Source organism: Geospiza fortis, unplaced genomic scaffold, assembly GCF_000277835.1.
Source record: "Geospiza fortis unplaced genomic scaffold, GeoFor_1.0 scaffold55, whole genome shotgun sequence".
NCBI lineage: Eukaryota > Metazoa > Chordata > Aves > Passeriformes > Thraupidae > Geospiza > Geospiza fortis.
The window spans coordinates 12174348-12186572 of record NW_005054308.1 but is presented as its reverse complement, the minus strand read 5'-3'; the positions used below and the strand labels follow the sequence as shown (position 1 = coordinate 12186572).

Genomic DNA, 12225 nt, shown 5'->3' with positions numbered 1-12225 from the left:
TTCCTGCACTTGCATTTATTTGGCATTATTATTAAGTCTCCTTAATTCCTTCTCAAGAATGGTTAAAAGAGCCACATATACTCCCATGGTCTGTGCAGGACTGGTTGAGAATCTTTGCCCATTGCATGATGCTTTTATGGTGAAGATACTGTTTGCATTCCCTTGAATTTTGGTTTAGGGGTTGTATAAAACTGTACAGAGGAAAAGTGTGTTTCTGATGTATAGTAAAGATGATTGTGGACAATAATATCTCCTTCCTTCATGGGTAGTAATGTGGACCCAGCACTATTGTGTGCTCTTGGGCAGTGCCAATCACTGGCCTTTAAATTAAAAATATCTGACAGAGGAGGGTGACGTAAATGAACTGTAATTGCAGGTGCACTGCTCCCTGCCCTGCGTTTCAGCAATGATAATCTTTAGCCTTTATGCTGTAGTTCTTTTCATCTTCAGAGACACTCCTTAATATATTTAAGACAATCCTTAGGTATTTTTTTGAAGATTCCACTCAAGGCATTCATCTCAAACTGGAATATAAAATGTTTGTTCCTATTTTGAAAAAGAGAAAATGTATTTACTTGGCCAAAAGATTTGTATCTTGCCTTTGAACAGGGAAAAATGGCCGGTAGCTGTGAGAGCCAATGGACATCTGCTCCTCAATTCTGAAAAGGTACAGTGAGGTTTTGTGTGACAGGCTTTTGTGTTGTCAGAATAGGCGTTTGCTAGCCAGACTGGAAACTTCTTCTTGGGATGTAAGCAGGGGAAATAGTGACATTTCTTCATTAGTTCCCCTCCAGTTTTTCATTCATTAGAACTAAAGACCTGCCTTGTCTGTGATTTTATGTAGCACTTTCTCTTAAGTCAGCTCTTGTGTGGTCTCACCAATTTAGTGAAAAGTTCAGTGAAGATTTCTGTTAAGTTTTAGGGTAATATAGAATATTTATTTATTTAAGTAAAGTTTATATTTTTAGAGCATTGGAGTAGGTGCAATGAGAGGAAGAAGTTTGGGGCAATAGCTCGCTAATATGTGCAAGTTCAATGCACATATTAAGTTAATATGACACTGAGTTCAAGTGTCTGAAACCAGGAATTAGGCCTTGGGGACTGTCTGATATGAACCAAAAAACCCCAAAGTAAACCCTAGTGGAGCTCTTCTTGAAAAATCAATACATGGTGATCTGAAGCTGCCAGTTTTAAAGTGGTATTTAAGTTTAATTTAGGGAATTTCTGGGATTATATTTTGTCACCGAGTGCATGCAGAGTTCAGTCTGCTTTTGCTGTGAGACCTCATTCAGATTTACCAAAATGCTTTTTGCTGTGATTCATGAGAAAATTGTTTGCCCAAACCCTTGCTGGGTCTGTCTTGCTTATCCACCAACACAGCGGATGTGTGAGAAAACAAACACTCTTATCTTTCTTTCAGATGTCTAAATCGACAGGCAACTTCCTCACCCTCACTCAAGCTGTTGACAAGTTTTCTGCAGATGGTGAGTGTGTTCTGACCTGCATCTGATTGTCAATTATGCCAAAATGACTAAAATTAGTGTTTTGCTTTCAAAGGAGTTCATTGGAGTATTGAATGGCAATAAATCTGCGACTTACCACCTGTTCTTGTGGAAAAGCTGAACTCCACATGGAAGATTGGGATGTGTGTTAGCACACCTGGTTCAGCCAGGAGCTGCTCCTGGGGCCGAACTCCCCAGGAGCAGCCTGCTTGAGCTCTTACATTCACTGAAGAGATCAGAGCACAGGACATGCTGTTGGTGTGCATGGGCTGTGTACATATTTGTGCCCTCTGTATCCACATGTGCCATGCTCCTCACATGCTCCTGTGTTTTGGGCAGGGACTGTGCTGGGCTCCTGGTTCTGCTGTCTGTCTGGTCCCCTCCCAAGGAGGGCAGTGTTCCTCTCCCAGGGCAAGTGCCTCCTTTGAGGCATCTCTGGCTGGCCAGGCAGTTTGTGACCTGGCTTTGCATTTGTTAACTGCAGCTGAAGGGAGCTGTCACAGGGGCAGGAGGCGCAGCACTCCATGGATATTGGCCAGCTGGTGGCACCCAGCCCTGGCAGCTGATCCCCTGTTCTTCAGGCATGCGTTTGGCCTTGGCTGATGCTGGAGACACTGTTGAAGATGCCAACTTTGTGGAAGCCATGGCAGATGCTGGTATTCTTCGTCTCTACACGTGGGTGGAGTGGGTGAAGGAGATGATTGCAAACAGAGACAGCCTGAGGAGTGGCCCAGCCAGCACCTTCAATGACAGAGTCTTTGCCAGGTGTGGTACAAAGGTTAATAATACAGTTTGGACCAGGTTTTTCCTTGCAAGGAGGAATCCTGTAGTTATTTTTTCTAAAAATTAACTAATTCCATAAAACAGAGCTCATTCCTGAATAGGTTATGGGGTTTGGCTGCATTGGTGACAGTTTTACAATGTTGCTGTTACATGGGGTAGACTATGCTGTATTGATGTTGTCACTTTCCTTCCCTTCCTAGTGAGATGAATGCAGGCATAATGAAGACAGACCAAAATTATGAGAAGATGATGTTTAAGGAAGCTCTGAAAACTGGCTTCTTTGAGTTTCAGGTAGGAGATGTAAGAAAATGACACCTGGTATTTGTTACTTAGTGGATTTATTTTAATCCTTCTGTCTCTGATCCTTAATCATACAGCTGAATTGGAATCAGAATTGTGTCAAGAAACAAGAGTACTTCAAGGGAATAAATGTGGAATTGTAGAGGTTTGCTTGTGTCAGTTTACAAAGGTCCAGAGGAAAGCAAATGCAATTCTGCAAAATAGTCCTGATATCTAATATGAACAAGAAGCTGCTTTAAAAAAGACACTATTAAAAAGAGTGTTGCCTTTCTTTATATCTTTTGTGATAAAGGACTCTTCATAAGAAAGCCAGATAATGCATCAACAAAATTGTTTGGAAGCATAGTGCTTTTTGATATCCTCCATAAACCATGTCTCCAGAGTGTCTGCAGAGCCATGCTGCTCCGTTTAATGAATTACACACACTCCTTCATGTGGCTGCTTTGAGATACTTGGGAGTAGGGCTAAATAGGCTGAATTATGTGTAATGATAGATCATATTCATTGCCTTTTTCTTAGTTCTTATTAGTATGTAAGTTATTTGGGATGACAGCACCTGATACACAGCTGTGAATGTTTTTGTCTTTTATGTTTGTGCCAATAAACAGTTTTTTAAAGTACCACATAAATGCAAAAATCCAATGGCCAACTGGCAGATTCACATGTGGGTGCTTCAGGAAAATACAGTTCCTAGAACTCAATAATGGATTATGACAAGCTGCTCGCATTCTGAAGGCATGTTGGAGCCTGCAGGTGTGTGTGTGTGTGTGTGTTTCCCTGGCAGCAGAGGGCTGATGGCTGTGCTGTTGTTCCAGGCAGCCAAAGACAAGTACCGGGAGCTGGCCATCGAGGGCATGCACAGGGAGCTGGTGTTCCAGTTCATCGAGGTGCAGACTCTGCTGCTGGCTCCCATCTGCCCCCACCTGTGTGAGCACATCTGGTCCCTGCTGGGGAAGGTACTGACGTTTCAGTTCTGTCATTGATTCACATCTGAGCTTTTATGGATTTCAGTAACACCCATGTCAGGCTTACAGATATTTGTGTACAAGTAGAAGATATGTCAGAATCCAAGAATTCATAGTGGCTCATTGTCCCTGGGACAGTGACTGCAGGGAGCTGGCCTGTTGCTGTGATGATACGTGCAACACTAATATCAGTCACTATTGTCTGCTTACGAAGAGGTGATCTAAAATTTAGTGTAACAATGCAATAGTCTTACACCTCTGCATAAAGCTTAGTTTTGATGTTTTTTAAGCCCTCTGCTTGTAGGTGGCATTCCATAGGCATATGGTAGTTGTGATTGTGTGTATAGCCCTGAACACACTCACAGTGCTTGTTGTCTGTGTGCCCCCTCCTTTGGGTTGTTATGGGTAGGTGCTCACTGAGTCCAAAGTGGCTAAACTGTTTTCCAATGAAGCTGTCCTGGTTGGGAGCCCACCAGCTAAGGTGTGTTCCCTCAGTGCATTCCTGTCTCGCTCTGCCCCAAGGCTGACTCCATCATGAGGGCCTCGTGGCCAGCAGCAGGGCCCGTGGATGAGGTGCTGATTCGCTCCTCTCAGTACCTGATGGAGGCAGCTCATGACCTCCGCCTGCGCCTCAAGAGCTACATGGCCCCTGCGAAGGGAAAGGTGAGGCTGCTCTGCTTGTGTGCACGTGTGAAAATTCTGTATTGCCTAGGGACCCCTTCCTGATTGGTTTTTTTTATTTCCTCAGAAAAGTACAAAAGAGCCTTGCCAGAAGCCTTCTCACTGTACCATCTATGTGGCAAAGAGCTACCCACCCTGGCAGCACACCACCCTGTCTGTCCTGCGCAAGCACTTCCAGGTGCTCCTCCCCTCCTCTGCCCTCCAGCTGCTTGCCAGCTGGTTGGGGGCTCACCTGTAGAAAGTTTATAAGCTGCACCTTGTTACCAAATTATTTCAGTAGTTTCATTTTCTTCATGCTTTTACAACTGTCCCGTAAGTTTTGATGCTTAATGGATATGTCCCAAGGACTGTCATTGATTTGACAGTTGCATTTCATTGGTTTTGACAATCTGAGTAAAAAACATGCCTGTGCTCTGTTGTTTCTTCCATTTGTAAGTGGTTAGCTTTTAAATATTCTTTACAAGTATGTTTTTGAGGAAACATGGTTGACTGACAGACTACTGCTGCCTTATTCCACAAGCGGGCCTAGAAGCTTTGTTCTAGTCCTTGAGTAAGTGTAAACCACTCAGCAGTGTCTCAAGAAATAGCTGAAATGGAATAAGTCAGTATAAGAAGAAATATATTAAGAAAACAGAAGGATCTATGTTTCTGACATGGGGAAACTGCTGAGAGTGGCTTTTGGGATCCCAATGGGCCATCCTCAGCTTGAACACACCAGGGTTGTAGCTGATAGATTTGGGAGTCCTGACTATTCCAGCTTGTGGAATTTGTGGAATTCTTTGTGTGGGATTTGTTCTTGGGGGTATTCACCTTTGGGCATTGTGCAGGCTTTTTTTCCTGTATTAGTGTTAAATGCTGTTTGGGTTTCAGAAGGATGAGAAAACTATCTGTGGAATCAATGGTGCTGACAAACCTTGCTGGTATTTATGGGAAAGCAGGAAAGGTACATGATATTGAAAGACAAGTTTTTCATGATAGCTGTTCTCCTTAATGCTTTTTCATCCCTGTTTTAGGGCAGTGGAGGTCAACTGCCAGATAATAAAGTAATTGCCAGTGAGCTGAACACCTTGCCAGAGCTGAAGAAGTATATGAAGAAGGTGATGCCTTTTGTTGCCATGGTTAAGGTAAGTGTCAGAGGGACAGTTCGGGTACAGGAAAGGCTTTTGTGAATGCAGTGTCTTCCCCCTTGCCCTCTGCTTATTTGGCATCTTCAAGAGTTTGTTTATAAACATCTTCTACATCTCTAGAAGAACTACATAATAAAAATGTCTCTGTGTGAATTAGCCCAGGTGAGCTCTGGATCTGATTGGGGCTTGGTGCTTTCTGTCTTTTGTGGGTGATGCAATCTGTACTTCAAACATACCTGTATCCCTCTGTATTTGAAATATATCCTATTTGACTTCTCCAGTTTTTCATGCTGACATGAGTCAAGTGTTGCTTTGGAGACATAGAAACTGGAAGCTGAGAATAAGGCCAAGAGTTGATTGATTGCAGTTTGTGTAAGGGAGGAAACAACAGACTGTTCTGAGCCTTGAATGGAATTATGAATTTTGAGTGTGATTCTTATGTTTATCACTTAATATGCTGATAGTCCATTATTTTCCCTGAATCATGCAAACCTATGAAAATTTTGGCTTCCATTTCTTTAAAAAAACTTTCTTGTGCTTTCTGTTGCAGATGAAAATTCAATACAATAATTAGGGAGAGCCAAGAAGCAAAGAATTAACAGTTTTTTTTTTTTTTAAATGAGGGGTGGGGGTTGCAGTATATGATTTAAAACCTTTTTAATGACTTTTCATGATCTGTAGAAATTGAGAGGGATTAGTAATGGAAAAAAATCTTAATGAGTGTAAAAAAAATTACTTTTTGTCTTTAAGCTTTAGCTTGATTTTTGAAATGCACATAATAATTACTTCTCTTTGTAAGCTTTGTCATGAGGAGTGGGACTGTTCTTTGCTCTCTCTGTGGGGTTGTTCTGATTGTTCCTTTTCATGGGAGCTTGGAAATCTTCAGAGGAGCAGAGAGCACAGAGCAGTTCTGGAGCTTCCTGTCTAAGTTTGTAAGAACAGTAGGATGTGTCAGATCCACTGATCCAGCTGGGAAAGGTCAGACAAGCTCTCAGTCCCAAGAGTTAGGGCTGAAACATTGCTGTGTTTTGGTGTCTTTAGTCTGGCAGCAGTGAGTGATCCTGGGGCAAGTGGGGAAGGAGCTGAGGCTTACCTCAAATCCGTCTTTTTGCTTCCAAAGAGCAGCAGCCTGTTTCCCACAGAGACACGGAAACACCTGAGCTCAGACTCCCCTGAGCAGTGTCTTTCTCCGAAACCAATTATTCATCAATTCCAGGGTACAAGGAGCATCTCTGCTTGTGCTTCCTACTCATCAGAGGAGCGCTGAAATGTAGGAGCACCTCTGTGATTTACAAAGGGAAGCAGTTCCATGTTAAAAGGGAATCTTTCACATTAAACTGATGAGGAAACCAGGAAACCACAACCATGCTGAGGCCGACAAAGCAGAGCTTCAAAGGAGACAGCTGGCTCAGCATGTGAGAGCCAGGCAGGGACAGATTAAACTCCAAAGAGGAAGTTCTGTTTTAGTAAAAAAAAAATAAATCGTGTGGTTTTTATACTGCCTTTAATACTGTGTCTCTTGTGACTGTTGCTGCTGGCTTTCTGGACTAATTAAGTTACTTTTATGTTAACGTACAAAGTGGTTGTTATTTCCCTGCGGAGAGCTCGCTGTGAGCACGTCCAGGTGTTGTGGGCTTGTCCTTTGTTTTAAACTGGGTCATAAGCCTGAGCTTCCTGCTGTGAAATACCACCGAAATGCTGACTGATTTTGTGAATTCTCAACCTGCACATTAAGTAGGGATTTAAATAACTGTGAATGTCAAACACCTTTTCAGTTCTATATTAAAAATGTGTTCTAATTGCTCTTACTCCTCCCATCAGTGTCACCAGCTCCCTGTAGAAGAAGAAGCCCTGTTACAAGAAAATTATTGCTCCAATGTTAATGTTGTGCCAGCAGAGAGCTCTTGGATTTACAAGCCTATTCTTTTCATGACTAATGTGGATAGTTTGCCATTTTGAAGCATCATTTTGCTTGCAGCCTTTGGAGGGTTTTAATACTTTTTCCCTCCCCCCCACAGGAAAACTTGGAGAAAAATGGTTCTCGTGTTCTTGATCTTGAGCTGGAGTTTGATGAGCGTGCAGTGCTCATGGAGAACATTGTCTATTTGACAAATTCCCTGGAGGTTGGTACAGACTTGGCACCTACTACTTGGCATTTTTTGGGACAGCTGGAGCAGCAGCTGTTTGATGGGCCTGTAGCCTCTGCTGTTCCCTCTAAAGCCAATAAACTCCTGCTTATTCCCTCTTCCCCGATTTTTTCTTTTACAGCTGGATCACATTGAGGTGAAGTTTGCTTCTGAAGCAGAAGATAAAATCAAAGAAGACTGCTGTCCTGGAAAACCATTTTCTGTATTCAGAACTGAGGTAATATCAGAAATTCAGATATTGAAAGTCTGAAAACTTAATTAAAAAACTTAAATTGAAACTTTACTTTTGTCTGGGTTTTTTAAAATATGCCATTTAAAAACTTTGATCAGACATGAACGTTTATCATGTATGAATATTTCTACTTGCAAAGTAAAAATGTCATTCCCTAAATATGTCTTAAACAATTGTTACACTTTGGGCTGCATTTTAGAGTTGGGGCAGTGTTGGTACCCAGCATGGCCAGGCAGGTTCTAAAGGGATTTTATCCCTCTGAAAGATTCATGAAGAGCAGATGGTTATTTGGTGTAGTTCCATGTTTCTCCTGAGGGATCACATGCACGGTTCTCCTCTAAGGTCTGTGTTGTTTCTCACAGCCTGGCGTGTCCGTGTTTCTGGTGAACCCTCAGCCCTGCAACGGCCACTTCTCCACAAAAATGGACATCAGGCAAGGGGACAACAGGGAGACCATCATCAGGCGCCTGATGAAGATGGACAGGGGGATCAAAGGTAGCCTCCAGTGCAGGGCACAGCTGTGCCAGCTGCTGAGGGGGTGCTCACACGTGTGACAGACGTGGGACATGCCCTGTGTGTGCAGGGATGGGAGTCACTGCCAGCTCCTGGGTGGAGGTTTGGAAATGAGTGAGGTGAAACAGGGACTCCTCCCTGTCTTCCCAGGAGGTGTCAGTGTGCTGTGGGCCACAGGGCTGGGAGGCTGCCCTTGCAGGAAGGCTTAGCTGAAGGGTCTCAGGCTTGGTCTGCTTAGCAGTCTTATTAGTCTGTCTTTTGATAGGGAATTGTATTGAAATCAACTCTCACCCTCCTCTTCCTCCCAATCTCTGCACTTCATCCCTCAGAAAATGAGGAATAACTGTTCAGTTACTCAGAGCTGTCCTGAGCCAGATAAAGCAAATTCAGTGGTATTAGGAGCTGGTGCTTCTGTGTGGTTTATCCCCATTTCTGTTGGGAACTCCCTGTGTAACCCCTGAAGGACGTTGTTGTATTGGTGTAAACCTTAGCACGACAGGTATTCCCATGAGAATGTATTTTCTTGAAGCAGGTGTGAAGTTCCAAGGGTTCAGCATTGCTGTGCTTATTAACTCTGTGGCTACTGTGGCCTGTGTGCAGCTCCCAGGGCCTGACCAGCTGCTCTCTCTGTGCAGATCTCTCTAAAGTGAAGCTGATGAGGTTTGATGATCCCGTGCTTGGGCCCCGCCGTGTTCCAGTGCTTGGCAAAGAGGAAGCAGGGAAAACTCCAATCCTGGAACGAGCCATCTTCCACATTGACCTGGCCCAGAGGCACGTCTGTGTCACTGAGAACGGCCTGACAAGGGACATTGGGGACACAATTGTTTACCTGGTCCATTGAACTGCCGTGTATCCAGTAAGAAGGGTCCTGGAGGGACTTGGAAGCATTTGTATTAAACAAAGGGGAGAATTTGTTCTGTAAAAAAATAAAGCCCACCCAAAGCAACCTGAGTTCACATGTGAGTTGCCCCTGCTCTTTTAAACAGGGATTTAATAAAATTATTTTCCTGTGGTGCTTTGGCTTCTTTTGAAAAGAAAGTTACCCTGGAGACCCTTCTTTTCCAGCTATGGGCAGGGTCTTCAGGAACAAATTTGAATGCTTAGAATTCCACTCCTTGCTCTGGGGAGCTGTGCTGCTTCTCAGCTGCATTCAGCTCCCTCCAAAGCTGATTCAGCCAAAGGCTTTACCTGAAGAGCCTGGGTGGGGAGGGGGGTGGCCCTGGCAGGTGGGAACTGGTGTGACACAAGGCAAGGAGCAGGATGATGTCACCTGTGCTGCCTCACAGTCCTTCTGACACATTGGATGTCTAGGGTCTCATCATGGTTTATTCTCCTGGGTACTGGGTCAGGATGCTTCTATTCCATTTCATACCCACAGCCAGTGACCCTCTCACCCTCCCCTTGCCATCTGTTCCCAACAGGCAAAACCTGAAATAAGAAAGGGAAAATAAACATGCTTTCATGCAAAAAGTTTTAATGGTGCCACAGCAGCTCCCACAGGCTGGTGTCTCACATGGTGGGTGCCAAATCTTTCCTGAGCCCCATTTTCCCCAATGCACCCCCCAGTGCTTGCAGTGCATGAGGGGCTGTAATCCATTTGGCCCTAATTACTTTAATTATCTACAGGCTACAGAGCTAAGCATTAGTGCTATAAACTTAGATGAATAAACTTCTGAAAACTTAAAATGTCTTTAAACCATTGGTTTTTTTTACAGAAATACAAAATAAATAGCCTGAGGATTAATACAAAACAGGAAACTAATATCTTCTTCTTTATTGACTTTTCTCCCAAATAGTACCCTAAATTGAAAAAACCTTTTTAAAAAATGAACTTCACTTCATGGAAAAAATATTCAGCATCCCTGAATTTGTACAAGTGTCTCTGAACAATAAACTAAACATTATTTATTCTTCCTACCCATCACCAACTAAGCAAATGTTATACATCCTACTGTTTCTAAGATATATATGTAAAAATAGTAATTTTTATGATTTCTCACTGATGGTGACCTGGCTGTAACATTTCATTGGAGCATTCCCTGGGTTGGATGCAGAAAGTAGGCAATGGAACTCCCTGCTTGGTCATGTGAAGGATTAGGGAACTTTGTTGACCCCTTCTGCCTGTAGGCTCTGTTTTGGCTGTAACTTTGGTGTAGATAGGTCTTTTCCCCCCTTCATTTCCCTTACAGTCCTCCCCAGCCTGGCCCTGGGGTCCCCTGTGTGCTGTCCCCAGGCGGTCTCGGATCCATCAGCGCTTCCCATTGGGAACACGTGCAAAGGGATCAGCCTGGGGAGCTCCCACGGGCTCCATGGACAGTCTGGGGTTCTGAACACTGATCTCATGAATACTTGGAAGTGTTGCTTTTTCAATGGGACAGATACGGAAGTTTATAACAACCTGAGAAGTCTTGAGCTGTGGTTACACTTCAAACTCCTGTTTCACAAATTAACTGCAGTGACTGTTGGGCAGTGAATAAACCTCCTAAGAACAATAAATGTGAGATTTTGCACAGTCCCAGGCTGCTCTGGTGTTTCCAACTAAAATGTTTTGGAGCCAGTGTTTGCATTCTTGGGTCTCAGAGGGAGAGGGGCTGATGGGCTGAGTGCAATTCTGGTCATTTCTGGGTGTGCTGGGATATGTGGATGTGTCTCAGAGCCAGCTGCTTTCTGGTTCAGCTCTAGAAGGACGTCAGGAGTCCTGAGCACAGAGCCAGCACGTCTCCCCCGAGGCATTCAGCTGTCTCTGAGGTGCCATCGCTGAACCGGACTCACCCTCATTTTGCAGCTGCTGCCACATTTCACACCTGGGCACAGAGCATGCTTTCAGCTTGTCGGGGTGTTTCTGCAGGAATACTGACAGAGGGCACAGAGTGACAGCAGGTCTGTGCCTTGGAGGTCGCTGTGCCACTGAAAATCCCCGCAGGCAGACCCAGCTTTCCTGCTCCACACACAGGAAGTCTGGAAGAGGGAAGGTCCAGAGCCTGTGGCATAGTGAATTGTTTTATCCATTCCCTTTGTGTAGTTTTATGAAAAAATGTCCTTCTCTGAGGAGTCTCCATCGACCAGTGGAGTTCCTTCCCCGGGTTTGTAGGCAGGGAACCGAGGATGGGATTTCAGGGCAGTTTTGGAGGGAGCACAGCTCCTCCTGTCAGGAGAGGGTGGCCGGTGCCTGCAGCTGGGCTGGGAACTGCCGATGGATAAACCAGCAATGGAAAGTAAGCATGAAAACCAAACTCTGCTGTGCAGATTGACAGAGAGCGGGCACAGCTGCGAGCCAGCAGAGCTCTGCTGGCTTCCCTGGGACTCACAGGAGAACGCTTGGACTGGGGCAGGCTGCAAACCAGAGCTGGGGCTGCTGAGGCAGAGGGGGTCTGGGGCGTGGTGAACTCTGAGTTCTGCTATCTGTTACACAGACAGTGCTTCATGCATCTGAAACCCATGAATCCCACTTAAGATATTTACAACAGCCACATCTGAATGGGCAGGTGGTGGGAAGGGGCTGGAAGGAGCTCATGGGCAGGAGGTAGCTGACAGGTGACCAGAGGAAAACAAGCAATGAGGAGAAGGGAGATTCGATGCCCTCACTGCAGAGCCTGGGTGACTGCAGTGATAGCAAAGCCCCTTCCGTTGGCTCTTTGCCTTCCAAGTCACCTTTTAGGCTTCTGTGTTAAAATTCCTGGGCTAAAACCAATGAGACAAACAAGCAAGCAACCACCCTAATAAAAAACCTGAGCGACCCCCTCCCCTCAAAGGCTGCACGAACCATCACCAGGAGCTGGCTGATTCTGATTTATGGTTTCTTTATCCTGAGGCAGGCAGGTAATGAGCCGGTGTTTGATCTCTGCGGGCTTTCCTGCAGCCCCGAGGAGACCAAAGCAAGTGTAACTCCTTCCGATACCTGCACGCTTCCTGCCGGGCCGCTGCTCCTGCCGTGACCTGGGAGCGCCGGTTCTGCGGGGGCCGCGGCGCCGGGGG

At 44.9% G+C, this 12225-nt stretch overlaps 2 protein-coding genes across 2 annotated transcripts in view; one reads left to right on the top strand and one right to left on the bottom strand.

Moving 5' to 3' along the window:
• The window catches only part of LARS1 (leucyl-tRNA synthetase 1), a 23457-nt gene extending 14195 nt beyond the window's left edge, over nucleotides 1–9262 (top strand). The window contains exons 20-31 of the mRNA XM_014312226.2: nucleotides 610–667; nucleotides 1421–1484; nucleotides 2084–2267; nucleotides 2486–2576; nucleotides 3401–3541; nucleotides 4073–4213; nucleotides 4299–4409; nucleotides 5245–5355; nucleotides 7377–7481; nucleotides 7627–7722; nucleotides 8100–8232; nucleotides 8886–9262. Coding sequence (XP_014167701.1) covers nucleotides 610–667; nucleotides 1421–1484; nucleotides 2084–2267; nucleotides 2486–2576; nucleotides 3401–3541; nucleotides 4073–4213; nucleotides 4299–4409; nucleotides 5245–5355; nucleotides 7377–7481; nucleotides 7627–7722; nucleotides 8100–8232; nucleotides 8886–9091 — 1441 coding nt within the window. The 3' untranslated portion in view covers nucleotides 9092–9262. The remainder of the gene's footprint in view (nucleotides 1–609; nucleotides 668–1420; nucleotides 1485–2083; nucleotides 2268–2485; nucleotides 2577–3400; nucleotides 3542–4072; nucleotides 4214–4298; nucleotides 4410–5244; nucleotides 5356–7376; nucleotides 7482–7626; nucleotides 7723–8099; nucleotides 8233–8885) is intronic.
• Nucleotides 9263–10498: 1236 nt separating this feature from the next.
• SH3RF2 (SH3 domain containing ring finger 2) overlaps nucleotides 10499–12225 on the bottom strand; it is a 22952-nt gene continuing 21225 nt past the window's right edge. The window contains exon 9 of the mRNA XM_031055233.1: nucleotides 10499–10611. Within this exon, the coding sequence (XP_030911093.1) occupies nucleotides 10499–10611 (113 nt within the window). The remainder of the gene's footprint in view (nucleotides 10612–12225) is intronic.